This window comes from Dermacentor albipictus, chromosome 8 (genome assembly GCF_038994185.2).
Source record: "Dermacentor albipictus isolate Rhodes 1998 colony chromosome 8, USDA_Dalb.pri_finalv2, whole genome shotgun sequence".
Classification (NCBI taxonomy): Eukaryota; Metazoa; Arthropoda; class Arachnida; order Ixodida; family Ixodidae; genus Dermacentor; species Dermacentor albipictus.
Genome location: NC_091828.1, coordinates 76,080,375 through 76,106,599, shown reverse-complemented (window position 1 = coordinate 76,106,599; position 26,225 = coordinate 76,080,375). Strand labels below are relative to the sequence as shown.

The window sequence follows — 26,225 nt, the reverse complement described above, 5'->3', positions numbered from 1 at the left end:
AGGCTGATCCAGTCCTCGACGTCTTCCCCATCTTTTGCCGAGAATACGCCAGGATCACGCGGAGCGGAGAGGGTGATGTAGGTCGTCGAAGTGGCAGCAGGTGTCGGAGCCGGTGGAGTCGGGTTGGCGTCGCCGGGAGCCATGAAGGTAGGCTCGACGTACCGTCCACTGCGAAGCTCCGTGACGAGGTACAGGGAACGTCCACCTCCACCAAATATGTTACGTAGGAAGACGCAGACGACAAGCTATGTACAAATATATTTACAAGGAAAATACGCTGCGCTTGGCCAAGAGGCAACAGCCCGCGCTAGCTTCTAAATCGTCGTCGTCGTCTTCACGCTGCTGGCCTTTCGTGATCGCACATATTGTGCCGTAGCAATATAAAAGAAAAGTTAGACATTAGTGAAATTCGAGACATGCGGAAGTTTGGCAAGATTTTCCCCAGCACTATTCATCATTCTCATGCTAGTGAGTGAAAATTTTTTTTTTCACCAAATGCAACTTTTTTGCAGCCACACCGATGTGCGTTGGTGAATTTATTGTGTTTTTGTTTTTTATATTTACCTCGTGAGAATCTCTTTTACATTACCGTAACATCTGTTAATAAATATATTATTTTGGTAATGCGCCAGTATTGATCAATTTCAAGTTAGCACGTTATTAGGGTTCACTTAGATTTTCTTTTAATTGCGTTAGCAGCGCACGAACTGACAACACAAAGACAACGATTCCAGCGCCACTCTAACAATATGAATTTTTATTTGGAAGCAACATGCAATTTAACAATTGAAAAGAAATAGATGTGGGTCACGTGCATGATGCTCGTCACGCATTCATAAACAATAACGGCGATCACGCCATTCAACATTTCGACCGACTGTTGACTGGCACTCTAGTCTCGTCTTGTTTTTGTTCTCGTTGTCAAATTGCCTGCGGGCCTTTAATGGACAGTTTTCAAATTGCGCTCTCTTTCAGTCCGCCTACAGTTTATTTCTTTTTGTATTTCGTGCAGTTGCACCAGTCGTACGAGGGCCGCCGATGATCTGCACGTACAACATTCGAAAATATACAGCGCGTTCACCACTCCCTGCTGACGGCTTTTGTGACCAGATATACCTAGACTCTGTGTGCAAAGACCCGCCCTGCAGCCCAGGTGTACCATGGAGCCCCACAGGAGCTATCACTGCGTTTCTCGACGCTGCTAAAGAAGCAAGAACGAGGAACAAGAGAACAAGGCTGGGCCTGGCTTTCGACTCTCAGTAAGTTTTCGCGCACCTCAAGCTTGCTTCTTCTGTGCCCAATACACAACGACAAAGCTCAGTTTTATAGATCCCGCCTATAGTAAACTGCAGCTTATCGCTAGAACTTTCCTTCCCGAAGAATGCTCGCAAAAAAATCTGTAGAACGTCACCCACTTACAAAGAAGTTATTTCTACTCAGCATTGTTTAAAGCGAATGAAATAACGAAATTGTCAGTGTCGTCCCGACTGCCCGATTTGCATAAGTCGGATTGCTAGAGATTTTCGAAAATTGCAGCGATCTTTTATCGGATGTAGTGAAGACCCTTTATATGTTTCATCTACGTAAGCTTGGCTGTTCCCCGAGCGCATTTTACCATTCTATTGACGTTAACTCTGTACGGCTCCCTGGCATGTCTCATTACCACGCATTCATTCGAAGGCGTCATTTGCGTCTTTTCGCGAGTTCCTTTTCCCGTTTGTTGCATTGTTCGTTCCATGTAATAACGTGTAATGTGTATTGCACCTTGAAGGTACAATACACATTACATATATCGCTTTGGATCACCAGCGATATTTTGCTCGCTGACGAAAGTGCGGTTTTGATGTGAATTACCAAAGCTACGCCTGCCTCCGTTGCATACTGAATACATGCGCGCTACTTTCACAACAAAACATCTGGTGATCTCCGCATACAGGTACTGTTTTTACTTGCCACTTCCGTGCACGTGGGTGTATGTGGCGACACCGCTCGAAAGCTTTAATGTCTTCAATTTCTCTGCAGTAGAACAGTGCCGCACCTCAATATGGAGCCCTCATTTTAAATTAGGAATACTTATCATATATATATATATATATATATATATATATATATATATATATATATATATATATATATATTCTGCACACACTACCTAAATATCCGATTATGTCGATAGGAATCATTTGCGCCAGCAAAGTCGTCAGCATCTGACGACTTGGCGCAATTGCTTCTTGGCGCAGCACACGAGTACAAGCGCCTGTTCACTTGAGCACTCATCACAATATACAACGTAACACTAACCCCTAGCGGCTGCAGCACCATTTCGGTGTGCTATAGGTTCTTGTTTTGGAGTGATAAGGCTTCAGTCAAGAAACATGCACGATGTCGGTCCATGGAAAAGCAGATGACTGTGGTGTCAACGGCGGTATTTTACATGACATTTTGGTCACCTGGCGAAGAAACCGGTAAGGCCCAACGTAAAACGTGGAAGCAGTTTTTTCGCACAGGCTGAAGCGGCGACAAAGCAGCCAAAGCAAGACAAGTTACTCAGGCATGAAATGAACATCATAGCGCCCACTGTCAGCCGTTTTTGAGCAGTCTGAGACTCCAGAAGGTGCTCACGGTCGATGTCAGGTGCCGCGGCTGGTGCAAACAATGTGGCCGTGAGCGTAGTATATTGTGGACCAGGAAGTCCAGAGGCACCAGCGGCCTTCGGCTAGAAAGAAGATAGCAGGGCAGTGGCGTGATGGAGCTATGAGTTCTATGCAAACGTCAGAAAAGGCGAAGTGTAAATTCCAGTGATTCTTGAATATGTACATAGAGAACATATCCGTTGGTGTGCGGTTGATGCGCTCGGCAAGTTACTTCGTGTACGGTTTGCAAGCCGTGGTGAACTTGTGAGACGTAGAGCTAGGGCGGAGAAATCATCCAACTCCTTCACAGGAACCAGCGTCCACAGTCAGTGAGAAGTTAAGAAGGAACTCCATGGTAGAGAATGACTTCATTAAGAAGGAAAGCAGCTAAATTAGCTGTACAGCTGAGAGTATGGTCACGTGTAATGGCATGCAGGGGCATAGTCTGTCGCGATGGCCACCCACTTGTTGCCCGAAGACGAGGTGGGGCAAGTGCCTAAGACGTGCAGGCCGACACCGATAAGTGGTTCCGCTGGCGTGTGAATTAGGTGGCTTTCCTGGAGGTTCTCATTTGGGCGTTGGCAGGCGCCAGCATACCACGACGTAGCATGAAACCGAGCACTATATAGTCCAGGCCAGAAGGAGCGTCCGCGCACTCGATCGTAAGTGCGCGACACACCCAAATGGCCCACGGGGGAGGGGCGTGTTTGGAGGGAGGCATCGTGCAACTTCACGAGAATAGTCAAGCGCAGATGGTGGGGCACAACAAGGAGCATTTCGGTCCCATTGGTCTGCACATTACGCTTGCACAAGATGTCTTGCAGCGACGACAGGTGCAAGAATTGGGGGCGGCTTGGCTCAGCCAACCCTGGATATAAAAGACAAAGCTTAGTTTGGTCTTGTTAATTCATAGTTTCACTTGGTTAAGCATTGATTTAACTGTCATTATTATACTTATGTATACACTGAAGGTTAAGCCAAGTATGGCAGTTGTGCCTAGGTCGGTTGCTTGACATGAGAGTGATTATTCTTGCGCAGACATGCATCGTTCGACGGTGCGAGACCTGTTGCGTCACAGGAAAAACGCAAGTGTTAGACATGCAGAGAAGCCGTAAACATGAGCATTGTCGAAGAATAAACGGACAAGGTGCGGACACAGTTGCTAAATTGATCTCGATGGTGCTACGCCTTTTGCATTCCGGACCCTCTCTAGTGAAGCACATCGCCGGGCGATGTCCTCGGCGTGGTCACACGCCACTTGGCGACGACGACTCAAAGCCACCCGTTCCCTTGCAACGGCCAGAGAAGACAGCCCGGCCTCGCTCTTATCCATGGCCATGCTCGCACTGACTGGGTGAACGTGGCGCTCCTTTTGGCCAGGCGCGCGCCGAATCACTTAGTCAGGCTTTGACCCAGCTGTGGAAAGCACATCCGTCAAGCCGGATGCGGCGGCGGAGCTCGGCGCGGCGAGTCATGTGATGCGTTGTCAAGGCTGCGGCGCGGCTGCATTCAAATGAAGGTGCAATTGCTGGCGACGGCGATACTCGGCTCAACGCGGGTAATAAAGATTGTACTTTAAAAAGCGTCGCGTTCGTGTGAGGTGATGCGCTCGATGATAGACCGTAAGTAGGGGTGGCAGCTGTGTTCTAAATCTATGGGGCCGACGTCGGTAATCACCAAAATGGCACAGATTGTCTTCGGGCTCTGTAGGGCCACGTCAATCAACAGGACAGCGAGATAGGCAGCCGGCGTCCTGACTGAGCTGTCCAGATCGGTAGGATACGGAGAACGCATGGTACTGTAGGCATAAAGCCGAGCATCGAAGGTTGTCTATTAGGTATTTGAGCGAGGTGAGCCAACATAGCGCACAGTCATCTATGAAGACGGTGAAGTGCCGGTCGAAAAGATAAGGACGCAACTTTGGGATGTCCGAAACCGGCGAAAGACACTCGTCTTCTCTTAAAGGTGACGGGCGTGCGCGATTACACGAGTTGCGTACCGCTGACGTTTCAACAAAATAGTGTCAAGGACATGGGTGCTTTTGCCAGACCGAAATACTGTATAAGAAGATGGATCCAAATGGTCTAAAACGAATGGGTTTTTGAGGCAAGGAGTTGAAAATGCCTTAGCTTGTTCGGGTACCCAACAGAAAGTGAGACCATTCTTGAGGGGATCTGTAGGAGGACCAGCGATCGAGGCAATGTTCTTAATTTAGCGTCAAAAGTATGAGCAAAACCTAATAAAACTTTGAACATCAGGTAATGAATGAGCATTTGGGAACCCACATACTGCACACACTTCAAATCAGGCTGCATGGCAGAAATGTCAACTAGGGACCCCCTAACGTAAAACTACTCCAATCTGGGGTCCTATAACGTAAAACTATTCCAATATGTTCTTATTTCAATCTATTGACGTAAAATTTTCGTAACCACCTACGCAAGCATCGGGAGGTCACCCTCAGGGTTGTCTGAAAAGACCAATCAAATGCTCTCCTCGTTCATAGGAGGTCACTTTTGTTTGCTTGATAAACGAATAACATTACTTACACTGAGCGTCTTGTCTTATCTAATTGGCTGACAAGAGGCGAGGAGTACGCTCCAATGGAGAGGGATTCGACGGGGCAGAGCCACTGCACTGAAAATCTGTAACTTGTTGAAGAGGGTGGTGCCGGCATCTGCAATTTCTCTGCTCTCCCTTACTTAGCTTGCAGTCACTGGTCGCATGTCGCGGCGGCATGCAACGGAAGCTTAAGAATGACGTAAAATGGATTCTCAGCAAAGAGTTGCCACAACGATGTTGTAAACGTGCCCAAAGTGCTAAAAATATTACGCGGCCACGCAAGAAGGTTTATTCTACGCAAATAAACCCATGCTTTCTGGTAGGTACGAGTAGCCAGTGCCTGGGCGATCGGCGGTAGCCATATTTTTTCATTTGGGAACGGGGTGGCCTGCGGCTATTCAGAAGAAAATTCAGTTGTGTTCGGCACATAAATGCATCTTTAACACGTGCAGCTCACTTTGACGCAGTAAGTTTTTGCGGTAGTGTGACGTTGCGTGACAGACAGGTGAAGTGGGTGTGGTCCCAATAGGTTTTTGACCAATCGTAGATGGCTGATTGCAAAATTGGAATAGGAAAGCTTAGAATAGTTTTACGTTATGGCACCCCTGTTATTATTTCAATCCACTGACGTCAAGTTTACGTAAACACCGACGCACGCATCGGGTGGTAACACGCAGCGTTGTTTGAAAAGCCCAATCAAACGCGCCTCTCTTTTGATGGATGTCGCTTCCTTTTCCTTTCAAAGGGAAGAGCATTGCCTACATTGAGCAGCCTTAAAGCGAAAGCTTTACTGGCCGCAAACTTGCGATTTCGCCGTGTCGGTGCTCCGAGGAGGCGCATGACGTCACAACGCGCGCCTAGCCGCGGATATTTCTCTCTCGCTAGCTCCCTGGTCACTACTGCGACCGCGCCACTAGTAACACCTAAAGTTCCTTGATAATTTGAAAGTAGCGACACTCTTTGAACTCTGCCGCCGCCGTGCGACCTCCTCTCCTTCTCCTCGGCCCTTGCGCGTTCCCCCGCGGCAACCAGTTTTGCCCCCGTTTTTCTGCACGACGATTGGTCTCCCTGCCGTTGCCCATGGAAACGCGCGGATCTTGAGTTTTGCTTGTGTTTTTCTTTTTCATTCGTGCCATTTTCCTCCTGAGCACGGCTGGCTCGGCGCTTTAGCTAGGCGTAGTGAACATTGTACGCTGTGTTACCTGCTCTATGTGCTAGCGCTATGCCGGATTGTTGGGTATATAACTGCATCAAGAAGCCTGAAGATGGTTATCCCGTTTTCATGATACCACAAGGAAAGCATGACGGCTTGCGCAGGAAGCAGTGGCTGCATGAGATTGGCCGAAAGAACTTTGTTCTGACAAAGAACAGCGTTGTTTAGGAGCTGAGGCGTCTTTCATAGAGCTCGTAGCAAACATCCCGTAATGCAGCATTTATTTTTCATTCTTCCGGCCTGCTCACCAGCGTTTTTGTTACGGTTGCCCTCAGTATGCTTAATATTCTGGGACGGCTCCATCACCTCGCATGTCGCTGACTGTTGTTATTCAGTCGGAAGTGCAGCATTATAGATTTTGCTTTGTGCCCTGAAAAAATTAGTGGCAAGTATACCCGTGGTATTGCAGGTGATGAGCGTTAGCTAGTCAACATAGAGTTTTTTTGGTTTTGTTTTAAGGCGAAAGCCTTCAGATCTCTATGTTTCAAGGTCGCGTTGTAAACTGGAAGTATCACGTGACCCAAGGAAGGTCAGAGGTGACCCAAAGCATGTCCACCCCTGTATGAGAGAATGATTAGCCAAGGTAATTAATGCATCATCAGTGATTGACATAAGGTGGATTAGGGAGGATTAAGGTTGGTGAAAGTGTATTAAAGAAGATTAAGGTGGATTAGAGTGCATTAAGAAGGATGAAGATGTATGAATAAAGATTAAGGTGGGTGGAGGAGGATTAAGGAGGACTATGGTGGATAAAGGTGAAGGGTAGATGAAAGGGTATTAAGAATCATTAGGGTGCATTAGGGCGCCTGAAGAAGGATTAGGGAGGATTAGGGTGATAAAGGATAATTAATGTGAATTATATTTGATACAGGAAGATTAGGAAGGATTAGGGTAGATTAAGGTTGATTAGGGGCCATGGAGCTGGATTAGGCTTGATAGAGGTGGATTATGGTGTATTAAGGTAGATTGGGAGTATTAAGCAGGATTACGTTGGATTAAGATGCATTAATAAGAATTAAGGTGATGAAGGAGGATTAAAACGGATTGTAATTGATTAGGGCTGATAAAGGAGGATTAAGATTGTATAGAGAAGGCTAATAGGCTAAGTGCATTAGAGGCGATGTAGGTTGATTAGGTTGTATTAAGGTGGATTGGGAGTATTAAGCTGGTAAAAAGTGGATGAAGGAGTATTAAGGTGGATTAGGGAGGACTAAGGTGAGTTAGGGTTCATTGAGTATTAAGACCGATTAATTTACCATAATTCTCCTAATGCAAATTAATCCAACGAATCCACATTCATCGACCTTAATCCTTCTTCATTCACTTTAATCCACCATAATCCACGAAAGTCTTCCTTAATGCACCCTAATTCACCTTCATCGGCCTTAATCTACTCTAACCCTCCTTAATGCACTTTAACCATCCTTAATCAACCCTAATGCTTCCTCATTCACTTTAACCCATCCTAATCCACTATAATCGCCCTTAATGCACCTTATTCCACCCGAATCCACATTCATCTATCTTAGTCCACCCTAATGCTCCTTAATTCACCCTAATCCTCCATTCAATTTAATTCACCCTAGCCCACCATAATTCTCCTCAACGCACCTTAATCTTCCTTAATCCACCCTTATCCTTCTTCATGCACTTTAATCCACCCTAATTCACTATAAACGTCCTTAATACACCTCAACGCACTTTCAACGACCTTGATCCAACCTAGTTCTTTATGCACCTAAATTCACCCTCATTCACCCTAATGCACCTTCATCTACTTTAATCCACCCCTATCCTCCTTAAGACACCCGAATTCATCTTAATCCAATCACTAATCAATCATTACTTTGCTAATCATTAATCATCTTTTATACGCGGCTGCACATGTTTTGGTCTTCGGTCACGTGATATTTTTGTAGCACACAACGGGACCTCAAAACAGAGTTCTAAGGCTTTCGCTTAATAAGCCACGCGCAAAGGGATGTGTCACAAGGAATACTAGGTCAGACGCACGAAGTAAAGCATCTGTTCATGTGGCAGAAAAAGTGTGGGGAGTAACTCGCCTCAAAGCTCCCTTTACATTGGTATACCCCGTTCATACGGCTTTAAGAAAAAACCAACCTCCTCATAAACGTTGCCTCCTGCATTAACGATGCTGTTATTAGCATTTCTCAAAATTTTCAACCCCACTGGGGCGAGCAACTGGCCCAAAATAACACGCCTCCATAGAATCCTGCGGCCCGTCTGCGGTAGCCCAGGAGGAAAAGCGCGCCGTGAGCAGCCGGCGGGCGAGGAGAATCGAGGAGGAAAGCGCCGTGAGGAGGATAGTGGCGCTACTTTCAAATGATCAAGGGGCTTTAGTAGCACCGAGGCACAGGTGTTCAGCCGCAGCGCAGAGCCACGCATTTCAACAGCTGCCATTTCGTATGACGTCACTCGCGTTCCTCGTCGTTGCGCTCACCTCCTCTCGCTTCGCTAGATGCGCCGCATGCCTGATAACATGTCGAAGCTCTTAAAAGGAGAGCTCGCGTGCGCCGCAACCACAGTTGAGGCGGCAGTATGGATGGCGACAATTCTGATAAGCAGGAGGAGGCCTGGAATCGACATCGGAACAATGGGAACAGGAAACGAATCGGTCAGGAAACAGACGAACAGACTTCGCCGTAGTAGTTACGGCGAAGAAAGCGGCAAAATTACGAAACTAAGTTCTTATTTGCCGAACTTGTGCCCACGAAAAAAAGGTAAACTCAATCCACACCGAAAGCGGCGAACACGGCCGGCGATCATCCACATATGTGCAGCTGATGAAGCGTGTCGGCTTTTATACATCAGTTATCGGAGGTTCCAAAGTAATCGCTGGTGTTGCGGGTCTTGCAGAATGTTATATGCTATTCGTGGCGCGCATACATTAAATCAGATTACCCAAGGTTCGGTAACAGATAGCGGGTATAACAATCGATAACGTTCCAGGAACTTCCGATACATGTAGGGACGTCTTGCACTCACCGATAACATCTGTTAAACAATGAACCGCGGTCACTCGATGAACAAGTGCACCTTTCAAAGGCCCCCTGTTAGAAAGCATCGTTCCGATGCTACAAACATAAAAGGAGAGCAAAAAATAAAAGCACACTTATTAAATAAAAACTAACAAAACTACAAAGAAACGAAGTCCAAAGCAACAAAGTCCAAAGTCCAAATTCAGTTATACGCAGTACCAAAGTTCGTTAGTGCTGGTTTAAGTCGCACAATATGGTCTGTTTCATGTCGTTAGCGGTGGCGCTGTGATTGCGAAATGCCGTCTCGCACATCCTCACAGTCCAGTGCGCCAATGCGTCGGGTGATATGGTGGGGTTCAAAATAGCGGCGTGAAAGCTCCTTGCTAAGTCCGCGTCGGAATATAGGGGTGCAAATCCAAACATGGTCGCCAGGCTAGTATTCCACGTATGGTCGTCGAAGACTGTAGTGTCGGCTTTCGGCCCTCTGCTGCAAAATAAATAGTCAATGCAAAACTAACATCTTATTGGGTGACCGGTGCCCACAAAACCAAGATACACTGAATGCAAAGCGTCAGCGGTGAAGTCAGTCGGTGCTCGTCGAACTCTGATCAGCGGATAACAGGCGTTGGCTTTTATACATCAGTATTCGTACGTTCTAGGGTAATCGCTGGTGCTCGATTGTCTCCCGGAAAGTTCTACACCATTAGCGTCGGGCGTACATGAAATCAGCTTGCACAAGGATCAATGACAGCAGACAGTGGATAGAAGACCAATTATTAACACTCCGGAAACATCCGATACGTGAGGCGCGCCTGCGCTGAGCGATAGCAATTCTTCTGTGATGCAGCTCGGCCACAGGATAAACAAGTGCAAGTAACAACTCAATATGCTCTCGGAGGAGTACCAGTGGTTGCGATAGTGGCTGGAGTTGTGTGCAAGCCGGGAGCAGAGGAAGGAAATTGGTCTGAGTGGCTTGAAACCACCAATTCTCCCTGAGATCCACTACTTATGACAATTTCACTTGGGCCAATGAAATTTCATTACTTATTTCTGTCTTTACAAAGCATATTGCAATTCACGAATGGTAACCGGCGAGCTCCCAAGGCCTATCCACTTGTAATTCTCAGGATAGCACCAGTTTCAAAGTTCTCATTCCCAAAGTATACAATGAGGTGTATTGCTGCTCCGCTTATTTGTCTGCTTCAATGTATAAAAGGGGGTTTTTCTAAACAACGTAGGTGCAGCAACAGTGCTGCATGTCTGAAGGCGCACATTTTGAAAGCGGTGCTCAGCTCAGAATTTGTTCCAAGTGGATATGCCTATGGAGCACATCGGATACAATTGGAAATTTGCAATGTGTGGGATAAGTAGTCGGTTACGAACTCAATTACTAAATACTTTCTCGTACGATGTATCTCTGGCTTTGCCTCACACACTTATTAAATCCCTTTCGGAAGGACCACACCACCAGCTATTCGCTGTTGGCGCTGTTATGAAGATGCCCAGAGGATCTGCCGCGTTCCAGCTGGATTGAGCATGCGGAGGCTCAACTTTAACTTCATCCTCGAAATTGTGGTCCCGGTCTCCGTTCCATCTTGCAAGGAAGAGGCCAAGTGCACGAAGAGTCCCTAAGAGCGCTGGGCTGGTAACCGCTGCGTTGTGGCAAAACATGCGCTTATTTGTCACGGATCCATTTTCGACTCTCGGATTGGCGTCAGTATCAAGGAAGGCCGGCTGAATTCCACCAAGAGAGACGCTGTCTTTGAGACCTTTGCATAGGAAGGTAAAGCACTTGGGCCACCGCTTTGTGGCTATGAAGGGTCCTTCATAGGGCGCCGGCAGTGGTGGTCTGATCTCATTGTGCAGCACAAAAACGTTCGTACAATAAAGCACCTTTAATAAACGGTTGTTGTGTATGTTCTACAGAGCTATATAAACGACGCGGGTGGCACCCCTGAGGCCTCCTACATCGGCTGATTGAGCAACTGAAGGGTCAGAGAACTCACTAGCCAGGTACATTTAGAATGGTGCGGAAAACAAGCTTCGCTGCGCAGCAGGAATCGTCAGTTAGTAGCACGCTGCTACATGTGATCGGGATGAATGAACCGTAGGGGCTGCCTCCGTTGTTTTGACATGTTTACTTATCTGCCTGTATTGGGGAACCACGTTTCACCTTCTCAGAAATGCTATCGGTCAGCGCAGGGCGCGCCTACATGTATCGGAACATCCTTGAATGTTATCGAGGGTTCTATCCGCTGTCTGTTGTCATTGAACTTTGTGTAATCTGATCGTATCGACGCGAATTCCGTAGAACTTTCTGGAAAACACGCAAGCACAAGCGAATATTCTGGAATCTTTGATAACCTATATAGAAAAGCCGACACACTTGCCCCCCAGAGCTGATTTCGGCAATCGCCTCCTGTGTTCGCCACTATCGTTGTGCTTTGAGTATGACTTGTTATTGTGGGCACAGGTTCGCCCGATAAAAAGTTAGTTTTGTCATTCCTGCATCGCGACTGTTTTCTTCATTGTTACTACACTGCGAGAGTATCAATGTCTGTGATATATTAAACGTAAAAAGTGGACACTCCCGTAGGTACCTGCGGCCGACATTGGCTCTCGGCGACTCTTACGGAATCAGCGAAACGAAACAGCCTCCAAGATTGTTGCCGCTCGCCGCTGAATCTCTGAAGCGAAGATTTCATTTTCATTTCATTTCTTATTTCGTTCTTGTGACCAATAACGTGGGATAAATAGAGCGATTTGATGCAGGCGCTTGTGCAGCTACTTATGTGTGCAAAGACGAGCGCACAAACGTATTTTACATTGTGTTAGTTTTATTTGAATTCATATTTGTTATGTTTCAAGTTGTAATTTATAGAGCAACATTCATGCAAATTCTGCCTGAGGAAGTAGAAATTCATCATTTCTGGTATTATACTTGTTGTAACTCACACCAAAAAGGAGTATCGTAAATAAATGTGCAATGTTCCTCCAATATCAATCATCTTGCTGGACAGCCAAGAACATGGAAATATAGACAGTTTGTTGCAGTTAGATTGTGAGAATACTGGCAGATGCGTAAAAACTGGAAAAAATTGCGAAATGCAAGTAATGTAGAATAGTCGGAAATTAATGTCGTAATGGCGGTAAACGTGACACAAGCATAACAACACACGCAAGACATGTTATAACTATCCAGAGAATGAAAAAAAATCTGCGCAGGCATGCCAGCAAATAATTTCCTCAAACTAGGATTGTTTTCGAAGTAGTAGATATGACGCTTTTCCTTGTACTTCTACGAAGGAAGGTGAATTAAGCTAGCAAAGCTGCGCTGGTGGTTGCGTGCCAAAATAAAATGGCTACAAAAATAATTGGACACGCACGAACATCCTCATCTCGACTGCGTAATCCAATGAGCCTCTCCTTAAACAGCTGCAAGGTATTGACATCTCAGTCAGTTAAGCACTTCGACTGTGTCGGGGGGTCTTAGCCTGCTGTCTTCGAAGCCTGGCAATCGTCTTCTGACACTTGGAAATTTATCCTTGAATATCCATGATGCCCTTTGACTGTAGAGTGTATTTTGAAGAAGGAATAGTGGAGATTCCTCCAATACGTAGAATGAAAGGCGGAAGGTAAGCAAAACTGGAGGCTTCAGAGCTTTAGAATATGGATGCTATATTCCTTCGTGTAAGCAATACTGGAGCCGTCAAAGCTTTTTAATGGAAATCCACCATTCCTTTGTATAATGCATATTTTTCTGATCAAAGGACGAGAGGGCATTGTTAGAAATGCTAAGAAACAAGGAACTGTCTATTGTAGGGACCCCATGCGCAATCAAAACACGAAAACACTTATCTTCAGCCCGATGCAAAACAGCCAACAACGCTTGAACGCATCTAGCCTGTTACAGAGGTGGAGAGCGCGCACAATATTGCCATACTGCAAATATTCCACGTGTACGGAGTTTGTAATATTCACATTGCTTTTGAAAAAATGGCGCACCAAGCCGCTGTCCTTAACCTTCTTGAATAAATCAACTTAAAGATCTCTGCACCTAATGGCAGGAGTTCGCAGGCCGTATTTCTCAACAAATCATTTTATTGTTTGAAACGTGCGTCGCAGCTCAAATGCTGCCACGTCACTGGTATCGCTGGTATCACCTCTCATTGCTGCCCATGATAAAAAAAAGAAGAATGGAAAATGAAATTCAACGTTGCAAATGGCCAGCAGTTGTTTATGGCTTCAAGGCCGCCATGTCCGTCACTCCTTCATGCAGCTAGCAGTGACATAACGAAATACGAAGATAATAAGTCTTTACCATGCAGAAGAACTTCCTGTGGCCTTACCATAAAACGGCGATGAAGCAGTAGTGTCAGAGGTTGGCAGAAGAATCCAACAATGATTCTCGGGAGCATTTGAGAGAATAACGACACCCCGAGCTCCCCGACGGGGCCTGACTGGGCTTCGGTCGTGTCGGGTCCTGTCGAGCTGCTAGCCTGTCCAGCTGCTCGCCATGGCCGCACCCGCAGCAACTTGATGTGATCTGCTACCTAGGGGAATCTCCGAATGTCCATATCTGGGCAGCGAAGTGGCTCGAGTGCCCACTCCTGTCGTTTGCCATGTTACTCTATGGTCAAAGTGTGGATGAGCGAGGAGATGAACTTACGATCGACCGCAATCGGTGATAATATTCGTGGGAACTCGGAAGCAATCGGGCGACACCGTACCGTGTCCGGCGGCGATTGATTCCGACGTGATGTCATTGAGTGGTAGAACTTCAGGCCAACGCGTGAACCAGTAATGCATCCTGAGCGTTACTGGTTCAAGGACAAAAAAGCATGACCAGATCAAGAACCAGCCATTCTTCGATGGAGGCAATGGGCCAACAAGGCGAAGGTGTACGTTCGCTGAAGCGCCAATCAGGAGGCCTGAAGGTACCGATGGCAGTCATTGTGTGTCGTTGGACCTTGGCTTGCTGGCATTGGAGACTACAGCGTGTCCAGCGGCAAACATCAGTAGTTGTGTGGTCATAGGCATCACGTATTACGAGTTGCGCAGTCGCACGGACACCATGGTGCAAGGAGTGCAAAGTGTCAAAGAAGAGCCGAAGAAATGATGCTGAGATAGGGGGGTGGGCGTGGACGCAATTGTGGAGGTGTTACAAAGCAAGGTAGCTGCGCAGCTTGGAGCACTTTCATCATTGAATTCCATTAGGTTTTGCTGGAGTCATTGTGTCAGCAGTTAGCTCATGGTTGCGTAGCCGTGACTGCCAAATCCCCAGGTCGACGCTATTCAGCAGTCACGCCAGCATTAGCCTACGGCACAATGTCACAATGGATTTGTCCATCCCACTGACGTGTTGTCGGATTTCGCTTGTGAATTCTGAAGTACAAGTCTGTTGGTGCGTCTTACGGGAAGTGTAGACAGACGTGGTAGTTGTAGAAGCGTACCTGAGCGTCCTGTCGGTAAGGGTAGGAAATTACGGCCCCTCGTGGAAGAGGCGCAAACGCGTTCCGCAATGAAGCCGCCAGCAGATCGCGACCCAAGACGCAGTAAAGGCTCTCAAGTGACGAGGTCTTCCGTAAAAAAAAAAGCGACCGGCTGTCAAACACTATCGAGCAAATGATGCAGTACTGCTCCGACAGCAACGTTCGACGCGATAGCTGTGAGTAACATGGGGGCGTCAAACTTTGCTTCAGCAAGCAGTATGGCGTTGTCGAGGGCCTTCTTGACGGTCATCTCTTAAGAAGATGGAGGCGGTCGAGTTTGCCTGATCGGACGGTAGCGCACGACGCTTTTGAAAGATGACGGGGCAGTGAGGAACGAAGGGCCGTTATCTCGTGCACTATGAACTTCGATTTATTTAGCAAGCAATACCCGCTTATTCCAGCAATCTAGTGGAAATTAATAAACGGAAAATGAAACATCTACCCAATCGTAGCAATTACTACTCATTTTCCTTCGTTAATTACTTTTTGCACCTTGCGGGTTTTCGCAATACTATTACGTCAAACACTTGCCTTTGGTTCGAATTGATAAGTTCGACTTCACCATGCCATCTGCTTGCCGCCTGGTTAGCTCAGATTGCAAAGCGGCGATCTCAGGTAGGTGTGCCGGACTAGGACGAACTGGTCTTGAAATTTGAGGCATTATTTTCGAGGAACCTGCATGGTTTTTCTTAGTAGAAATTTCTACGATTAGTTGGATATCTAGTTTTCTCTTCATTAATTACTTCTCTCCACCTTTCGGGTTTCCGCAAAACTATTACGTCAGTCTAGTGGAATGATTAGTAGTGTGCTATCTGCGCCGGGTTAACATTTATCAATTTCGTTTATTATATGAAAAAGAAGTATGGATAAATTATCGCTCTTTCAGATTTGTTTGCAAGTTTGAACGCTTCGCGCTGCCTTTATTGACCTGGATTTTCTCACTTTTCATTTAGTGCCAGTGACAGCTTATCGATATTCGACACTGACGATAAGAGGAAACTAATCACCGAGGATCTGTGGGACACTTACAAATGTTCCTACTATGCATCCCTTCAAAATAACATCCGCTCGTTCAGCATTGTGACGCTGGCAGCGGGACTATGGAACCGACTGCGTGTAAGTCTCATTATTTTTCCTTCTTTTTAATGCTTACACTTAAGCGGAAACCTTACCAGTGGATCTTCTATGTAAATTCCTCCCGAGGGATAAATTGTTTTCGCCCAAAACACTGCACCGAGTTTGAGAAAGTTTGTTCCGATCTAAAGCTTAAACAATTAAAGATCAAACCACTTTGGGAACTAATTTTATTTATGCAAGCTTTTTTCTCAGCGTGAAATTCAAAAGTAAACAAGCTTGAATGTAACTTTTGGATTCTGAAACATGAAACAGTAACACAGTAGTGTAAGCTACGCCTGTTAAGACATCTAAGGAGAAAAAAGAATGGATGTATTACATTCCACTCTGAAGTATACTTTTCACGTTGCCTATAAACTGATATTACCAATTTGTACACTTTACATTCTCTAGCAGATGTACTTTACCGAATGGCGACCTCCAACTTTGGTGTAGAATTGCGTATTTGTAGGTTTTGTCCTGCAGTATGTCTTTCGTTTTAAACTCGCGAATCTCAGAAATTTTTGTAAAAAGTTCCTTGCCCTTAGACAAACAGAACCTGCTAGAGAAAGTAGAACTGCCCATATTCTCATTTCAAAAATTTCCAATCAACTGGGTTCACTGACCTTCTAAGTTTTTTTTAAAGAGCATTCCTGCGTTTTACATGTACTTTAGTTAAGAAGTCCGGGCTTGTTACGAGGTAAAGAATTTGTTGAGTGCTCTTAAATATAACGTTCCGCAGTTTCACGAGCAAGAATTGCGATCTGACTACAAGTCATGCAGTAGTGGGAAACTCTGAAAGAAATTTTGACACCTGAGCTGCTGTGCAATTCCCAAAGTGCGTGGCACACGAGCGTTCTAGCCCACCGCCCTTAAAGCAATCGGGCCGCAATTATTGTAATGGCATCATTGGAATCAGACATATGCTGGCGGGGTGTCCCGCGACTCTCCCCAACCTCGTTGAAGAATGGACGCAGTGGGAGAAAAGGATTCAAGGTCCATTGTTTCAGGAGCAACTAAGGGCCGTCCAGATGGCTCATGATGTCGCTGAAAGGCTTGGCCTGATAGTGCCAACGTGGGAGCGGCCCGCCTTGGCTTAGGAAGTCGAGCCTCCGGACCTAATTACAATAAATGCTTTCACACACACACACCACGGCCGCAACCGACAGCGCCACCTTGGGCTTTCAACTTCACTCCATAGGCGCTCATCTAACAGGGTTGGTAACTGCTGTCTAACTGCAACGCAGGCACGTATAGGAACTCAACTAGACAGATACGCTAGTATAATAATTGCGGTAGAAGAACTTAAAATGCAGAATGTAGTAAACGCTAATAATTGCCTGGAAGGGAAATGAACGCGAGCTGTAGTAATCCATCTGTCGTAACTCATGTAGCCAGATACCCTGGTATAATATTTGCTGTTGAAGTATTGAAAATGCAGAATGTAGCAAACGGTAGTAATTGCCTGGAAGGGAATTGAATGAGAGCTGTAGTAAACAATCTATCGTAACTCATGTAGCCAGATACCCTGGTATAATCACTGCAGAAGAAGTACTGAAAATGCAGAATGTAGTAAACGGTAGTAATAGCCTGAAGGAGAACTCAATGCGAAAGCAACGCACGCGCTCCTCACATTGTTTATTGCCTGTATCGGCGGTTTCACTAATGGCTGAGGCAATATTAAAAAGGGATATAGCAGAGAAAGCTTTGACCTCTTGATTAAAAAGCCCCATCTTACGAGTACAAATAATGCTTGATTTATTTTATTACTTTTTCTTCATACATACTGTCAACCAATACGTAAGGTTAAAAAGGAGGGGCAAAAAAAAGGAAATGTACGAGAACATTTTAAATAGAGTACAATACACTATAAAACACAGCAAACAATTCGAACGTTTTCGAGCAAGGTCCAGAAAAATAAAACGCTAAATGAATCCCAACGTGAAAACATTACAATGCACTATACAACATCAAATTATAGGTGGAAAATTCTTCTGCAACGCCAAGAAGGCCAAACAAAGAACACTAACAACGGAAAAGCAGTACAATTCATTATAACGCTAATGAACAAAGACGTAATCTTCAAGCGCTTCTGCAATATCATTGGAAACGGACATCTTCCACGGCAAGGCATTCTACTGTGTCGCATTCTTGGGGATAAAAAACAACTTACAGGCATTAGTTCATGGAAACATGGGTCGTTATCAGTGATCGTGTTTATTAAGGCGAAATGCTTATATGTCTCATCCTTCAATCGAGTTTCAAAGTCCTTCAGCGAAAACGCGTCGACGGCACGAAAGGTACAAACCGTCACATGGGAGCAGCGTCGAGCTCGTGCCACTTCTCGCACATTCATCGCCGTCTCTTTCATTAGTTTCCGATGCCCCACACCATGTCAAAAAGAGGCAAAGCTAATTCAGGCAATATGAACCACGATCTTCGGTGGGAGTCGAGCCCTCGGGGGTATGTGCGAGTCGAACCCACGACCTTTCCTGATAAGGAGACGTTAATTATGGCACACTAATTCGTCATACATCTAAGGCGCTCGAACCCACGATCTTTGGAGGGATTCGCGCCATCGACCTGTTAGTTGTGGCAAGGTAATTCAAGTACAGTTATTAAGGCAACGTCAATTAGGCACTCGAACCCATGACCTCTCGTGGGCGAAAGCAAGTAATGAGAGCAACAACGCATTCAAATAAGAATGTAAATTGAATGAATGTCTCGTGAGCATGAAGGCTTTCGCTTTCATCCTCTTTAGCGTACGCTCAATGGACTGTCAATTCATTTCACTCTTCTTGGTGTATGTGTATAACTCAATGTTTACATATATAATAATTTGCTAGAAATAATTTGGCATAAAAAGTTTTAAGTGGCACATCACTTTGGGAACGCGGGTGACGCACAAGCCGATGGGTGCCATAGCACATGACGCTATCGGCCCTCGGTGCGCCTAGACGCCTACAGTGTCCGCATCGCAAGTCATCTTCAAAACAGGGCTCCGAAGCCGCCGGAGTAGAACGCCTGGTGTAAACATTCACTTAGTGTTTAAATTTCCTGGCATGGTGCCAGCACGCACAGGCACACATGAACACCTCACAGTCGATGACCCCGGCTACTCACTGCCAAAACGGTGGCGTGAGGAATCATGGCAGCAGTAGCGAGCAAAGTGAGCTTCGTGCTGTCTATCGCTCAAAAGCAAACTGAGTGGTGAGGACACAGCGCACGAGAAGCTAGGAGCCGTCTGCACCGTAGATTGTGCCCCCAAACCAGATAGATTTCAAGATAAAGCGCATCTGGTCGCTTCGTCGGCGATCAGTGGCTGTGCCAGGTGCTGCACGGGGTTGCGAAGGCATTGCTTAAAAAAGTCGTGCCAGAAGTGCCGGTTGGCATACGCGTACGGGTAAAGCATAACATAACAGACTTAAATATAGTGCCGCAAATAACCACGTCCCAATGCATGCTCAATGCATTCTTGAATAGCAAGCGGGGTAGGTTGATCATCAATTTTTTTTTCGTTATCGATTAAAACCAAACATTTCAGCAGCGCAATTTCAGGCATATGCGTGTCAGACTCTGTTCCGAATGCTACTTTAATGAGTATGAAGGGGTCTTGACGATTTTATTCTTCAAATTTCAGCGTTTTCTTTTCCCATGTTGCTAATTAACTGTGGAGAACAAATTTGTAGACAAGCCGGAGCCAGCACAGAGGCCGCTTGCGCGTAGTACTAAACGGATCAACTTCCTTCACGTTTCGAACAATGGAACATCACGTCCTTGCGTCAGAAAGGCTATGAGAATCTCCCCGTCGATGCTTGCTCAATATGACTATCATGACTTTTAATTTTAGCTGCTCCACGCGCGCGCTACCTTTTTTGGCAAAAGAGTCTCGATTGACTGTCGTGTACTTTCTCCTAGGTTAAATAAAGCCAGTGTAGGCAGTCCTTCTGTGCAGCGAGGATCATTTGGTTAACTTTCTTTTTAAGAACCACAGCTTCCAATGCGCTCTAATAGTAATATCTCAGACGCGTGTTGTCCAAGTTAGTATGCCGGCAAATGTGACAAAGAAGTACTTAAATTGGTCCACTTGTTCAACTGGACAATCATGAAGGTTGTAGGGAAATGCGAGAGAATGTGCGACAGGACGGTTTTCTTGTAATCTAACCGGCACCATATCACGGTCTCAACATCAAGCATCCACTGTAAAAACTGAAGTCTGTAGTACAATTTCATCGTATCAATACGTAGCACATTTTCATAAGATGCATACACTATTTCTTCGAACGCTGCACAGATTCTTCGCGAAGAATCTAATCCTCACATGAGTGGGTGGAACTTCGACTAAGTCGTTCACATAAATGCGAAATAATAACGGACCCAGCACACATTCCTTTGAACACCAACACTGACAAAAACCGCATTTGACACATTTTTCTGTGTGACATCAACTTTGTTTTCTGTTAGTCAGACAAACACTTATACATTCAATGATGAACCTCCGTAACCATGTACGTGGCAGCTTGTGCAGTAGTTTTTAGGAGGGACTTTATCGAACGCCACATAAAGGTGCCAAAGAAAGAACATCGGCGTTTTCCGACACATTGAACCTACGGGAGAAATCATTCACATTAGTCACGGGCTGGCAAATTGTCGACAAGGCCTTCATGAAAATCTTGTTGGTGACACAGCGACGTCGTTCTATACGACAAAATTACTTAACAAGCAACAGCATATACTTGTAATTTGCAGCAAAAACTAGTAATCAACACAAAGCTGAAGTTATAAACAAACAACCGGCAGCCGTAATTTCATATTGCACCTAATGTACCTTTCAGCCAGTCAGCTGAAACTTCGCTACAGGCAGTGGACTGGTTAAAATATGAACTAAAATTCAGGTAACTGGTGAGTGCAATACCACATAAGTGAATTCCCGGTAACGTCCCGCTCCACACAGTTTTTCAGTTTTTAAGTAACCCGGTCATGACAACCTCACGTGTAATCAAAAGATTGCACCCTATTGGCCTCGAGCTCCACCACTGGAAAAGCTGGCGCCACAGTCGGCGTGACGTGCTAGGAGGGATCACGTGCACATAGCGGCCGCGTCGCCTGCTTCGGGCGCGCCGGAGCGAGCTGAAAACGACTTTAAATTCCCTCGTACGCTGCGGTCCTAATTTAGTGCCGAGATTTTCTAGCTTCGAGTGTCTACTTTACAACGCTTGAAAGCACTACAATAGGTAGTGGCTGCCATTGAAGGCGCGCAACATGGTAGGCTACTGCTCGGTGCCGCAGGGCCGGACGTACGTAACGGAGGCCGGTGTCAGCCTTATTCACACGTAGCCGCAGGACAAGAAGCTGCGTGAAGCTTGGCTCGCGAAACATAAAACCGGCAAACAGTCGTCGACTACAACTCGGGTATGCAGCAAGCACAGACGCGAGGAAGATTTCTGCTACGGTGCCCGGTCTGCGATGTCCTGAAAACGCGCACTGAGAAGCTCGCCCGCGTCCGCTGTTCGACTAATGTCATGACGGTTTGGTCTATGACCTTGTTGATGCTATAGATACTATCAAGTTCAGTGGAGTGGAAAGGCAGCGGTAAGAAGCACATTTAAAGAAAAGCATGGCATATGGTCATGTTTGTGTTATGAATTAATGCACTGGATTACAAAAAAGAAGCAGCGGGAAATTGCACGCTGAGAACACCGATAAACATACAGTGCGACGCAGCTCGAGAAATAATATTGCAGGTTCAAAGAATTTAGAAGAATAAAAAAAATTGAATCGTCGCGACGGCATATCACAGTCCCCTTAGCGTCGAAGTCTCTACAATGAAATTATTTTTGAACAGCTCTCATAATGCCCACGCAACAATGGTTGCTTGTTTACTGTCAAATGCTCATATTCTGCGGCCTAAAGCTCATGGCACGGTGCGAAAACACGCGCGCGGAGAAAGCGAAACTGGGGGCGGACAAGCATGCAGACGCGCAGTCGGTCGCTGCGAATCAGCGCGATCGCTGCATTGAGGCTTCGTTCTGTTACACTCCATTTAGTTATACAAACACTATGAGAACTTATTTCACATAGTTTGCTCTCAGCGTTTGCCTACTTTTCACGCAAGAAGTCGATTCGGGAGACTCCATCGCGGCGACCGCACGCAGTGGCGTTCACTCTACATATTCGGTAAAGAGATAGCGTCTGTAAACGATTGTGTGCTTTCAGTTTGCCGAAGATTATTATTTAGACAGTAAGAAAATTATCTCGTTTTGAGAGTACTTACAGAAATGTCCGGGAGAGCTCGCGCGTGGTGTTTTCAGTGAGCGCTGACAGCAAAACCTATGAGGAGCACGCCGCGTGATCCCTCCTAATACGCCAGCCAGGCGCTTCCGATAGATGGCGACTCCGTAACTCCCACCAATATTAGAAAACGGCACTTGACAGACTCTTTTAAAACACATTGCAAATATTTTAAACAATAATCAGCTACGATCGCTCCCGTTTATTATACGGTTTGACTTCTCGCTTATACTCACATGTGAAAATTACGCAATGAGTCCGTCAGTGCACCCGACATTTCTTCAAGTGCAAATACGGGGATAAGCAGCAGTTTCAAATGCATGCATACCAGTGCCTGCATTCAAATGTGGTATTTATTTACCGATACAGTGGTGTTTCTATGGAGCGTGTTAGAATCTGATTATTGTCATATAATTTGCACATCCTCTTATTGCTCTGAACTGACGTGTTGATCCCACATTTCAAATACACCATTTATTTCATAGGATTGGGACCATATGAGGCTATAGGGAACATAGCCTCGAAGCAGTGCAATGTCGCTATCACACAACTTTCCTCCTCTCAGTGGTGTGGACTGACCATCATGGCATACAGCGGTAGCTTGCAGCGACAGTGATTGTCAATGGAAATTACTGTGATTCTCAAATGACTCTTGTGTAAATATTGTGTTATCAGGTGACGCGAGGTTAAGAATGACCGCTGCGGTGTTCTTGGCGGCGAAAAATACTTTTGTAATGACAACTACTGGCAGCCGAACTATTCGAAGCGCATCTTCAGCTGTTGCGTTCGTGTCAGCTGTTTTTTCATCGCGGCCATGAATCCTTACTGGCTTGTCCAGCTTTCATTGCTTTTTTGACTCAGGTATTGTATGTGAAGCGTAAGCTCTCTTATACTACTCCGATTCACTTCGTTCGTTTCCTGTTTATTTTCTTTTTTTATAGTTCTTAAGAAAGCAACTGGAGAGCCTTAGTGGAGTGCAAAACGATTTCGGGTTGGTGCTGGGTGTCACGAGTACGGACATACCAAGGATGATTCACAAAGTGCTTGAAGACTACGTGAGGTGAGAACTGCTGGCGTCAGGTGCTCATTTTTACTAAGTCCCAGGCTAAGAAATAGCTTAAGGTCGGGTGCAACTCTCTTTTCCCAATTAAAATACAAGATGCATTTCATAACGCCCATTACTTCTTAAAATAAATACCCACAATATTTGCTCAATTTACGTCCCGAAATGTGAATTATCTGCTGAGGCTAACGTCATAAGCAAAAAAGAAAAACAAGTAACTATTGCATACTATCTTTACATTTTAATTATAAACGTCACTGCACATGTTTGCAGCAGAAGCTTGAAAATATTTGTCATAAAAATCTCGGTTCGCATTTCTTCATATTAAGATGCTCATGTAGGCCAAGATAGTTGCCTTCAAATTCTTCATTCAGTTCACCTAAATAAGCAGCAGTGGCACAAAGCGCGGTTAGCGGTCAAAATCAACGTTGACACGGTGACTTAATAAAAAGCTTCGCTATATTGCACAATAAAGTCGTATGTCTCACCGCTGCCGCTGAAGTGTCTATGCTTCAGCCAAGAAGTTGCGCACAGCCACCAATCAGAATCAACTCGTGGGAGAGGTGAGTGTAACACTAGCTCAATTTTACGCTACGCTATTACGTCACGCACTGGTTAGACAGAGAGATAATGCAAAGCGATAGAAAGTGTGGCGAGTTGCTATACGGCAACGTATTTATCTTAGCGCTGGTCCTGTCTTCTTCCAGTCTTTGTGTTTTTGTCACTTCGCGCTACAAACCAAGAATATCTTAGGCAGAGAGCCATGCTTCATCGGGCCGCGTGCGTTGTCAAGGTAAATTGAACGAATAAATTAATATCAGGTATTTCGGCTTACCTAGCTGTTTCACAATTTCAAGAAACTTCAAATTTACTTTGTTAACGATTCCCTCAAGTTTTTCTTTATAAACATGTTCCGTAACGTTTGTAAGTATTAGGCTTAGTATTTTGAATAATTTAATTCGTTAAGAAATTTTTTTTTTACAGATTTCGATGGCTTTTTTTTTCAAGATGTGTTATAAGAGAGAGTTAGTAAGAGAGAGTTATATTCTATCAAGTCTAGAAGGAGAATGTTATTTGGGGTCAGGTATACTTACATGAGCTTCGGCAATATCTACATAGGAATTTAAAAAAAAAAGCTGAACATGCAGTATTCATAGATATCCAGCGAAAGGCATGTTACAGTTCTATCAATTGTATTTGGAGCTCCTATACCAGACAAATCTGGTACATCTATTCACAGGTTATGTTGAATATGCAAAGTCTTTCCCCAGAACATAAGAAAGCGTTACTTAAGAACAGTGTCCAACGCATCAATCAAGTGCGCTTTAGACATTTTATTATGTGAAGCTTACAGAACCGGGATATCATTTTTTATGCTAAGTTACAGCGTCGAGCACTTGATACTGCAGTACCTTTGCGTGTTTTTGTCTCCACTTTCTTAAATAACTATCTCAAATATTGGCAAAATAAATATAAAATTTTAATTTTGGCTTGTTCAACGTGGTATGCATCAACCAATGAATACGAGTTATACGATTCTTGCTTGCATTTAGCGACGTCTGGTGTACCGCAAGGTTCGATATTAGGGCTCTCACTCTATATAATTTACTTCAATGACCTCTCTAATCGTGTTTCTTCAATCACAGGGCTGTTGCTAACGACAGTGTTGTTTATGGATAAATAACTCTACAATGAAAAATTTACCATGTCGTTTACCATGGAACCCGTTCGCATAAGCCCGCTTTTGTTTAGGATTTGGTAGATTATTACCGGCTGGTACTCTTTAGACAAGCTTATATCTCTAATCCACATGTTGTACCTTCAAGTGCAAATAATTTAAAATAAGACACTTAGCAATTGTGAAAGTCGGAGGTCGCTTGGCGGATTTCTAATCTGAAACTAAATTCTGCCTAGACGTCCTGGACTCAGATGTTCGACATATTGGTGGCCCACGAAGCAGAGTAATGTTTGCCAACGTTGTGTATCTATAAGCCTAGGTACGGTGATGCTGCTCATACAAGAAAAAATAAATTAACTAATTAAATACGAGCATAATACGCCTGTTTCATCTGATTGTGCTACTAGGTTGCAGCCGCAGCAAAGCACCAATGGCGGAATGAAAACCACGTTGTCGTGACTTTTTGACCCATACACCTCCTAGATGCTAAAACCAAAAATGTTTTGCTGAAAGAAGTAGCATATAGTTAGTAATAGTAACAGTAAAAAAATCAAGTAACGCTTTAAGCTTAATCCTTGGCTATGCTAAAGGCAAGGAGTTCGGGTGCTCTTTTGTTAGGGGGGACAGTTAGACTATACGCACTATAGTTTCCCCTAACTTACCACATGGCCTAGTCACTTACTGTGAGTGTTGCTTAAAGCTGTTGGGTCTACTAAAACCCAGCATTCTGACTTATGTGTTACAGCACTCCACCGTACTGGACTAATTTTATTATCATCAGCCACACATCATTCGAAAACTACGCCCTGCCACCATACAATGATAAAGCCAGCTTTGATTTGACGAACTGTTATATTGTGCCACCTACTATACATAATTACAGCAGTCACTACAACCAGACCTACTACGGCACTTTGGTAAGTAAGAAATTACTAATTTCTTTGCAGTTTTATGTAGTTTGCGAAATGGTTTTCCGTGTAACAGCAACGACTAGGTCATAGTGTTCCAACCTTTCGATGCATTTGCTGAACACAGCACCGGACGGCGGAGCGTCCTTTGTAGCTACACGACGGCATACATATATGTAATAAAGACGCAGGAATTTGAGAATAAAGCAATACTGCAATAAAATCCGAGGTTCGGACACATACATCAAAAGTTCCCGGAAAATTCACTGGAAA

General features: G+C 45.1%; 1 protein-coding gene across 9 annotated transcripts in view; it reads left to right on the top strand.

Moving 5' to 3' along the window:
• The window catches only part of LOC135920974 (uncharacterized), an 84,699-nt gene that overhangs the window by 32,262 nt on the left and 26,212 nt on the right, over positions 1 to 26,225 (top strand). For all 9 annotated transcript variants that reach the window (XM_070523612.1, XM_065455271.1, XM_065455275.2 and 6 more), the window contains 4 exons: positions 1,013 to 1,259; positions 15,853 to 16,015; positions 23,245 to 23,363; positions 25,790 to 25,961. In XM_070523612.1, coding sequence (XP_070379713.1) covers positions 1,013 to 1,259; positions 15,853 to 16,015; positions 23,245 to 23,363; positions 25,790 to 25,961 — 701 coding nt within the window. The remainder of the gene's footprint in view (positions 1 to 1,012; positions 1,260 to 15,852; positions 16,016 to 23,244; positions 23,364 to 25,789; positions 25,962 to 26,225) is intronic.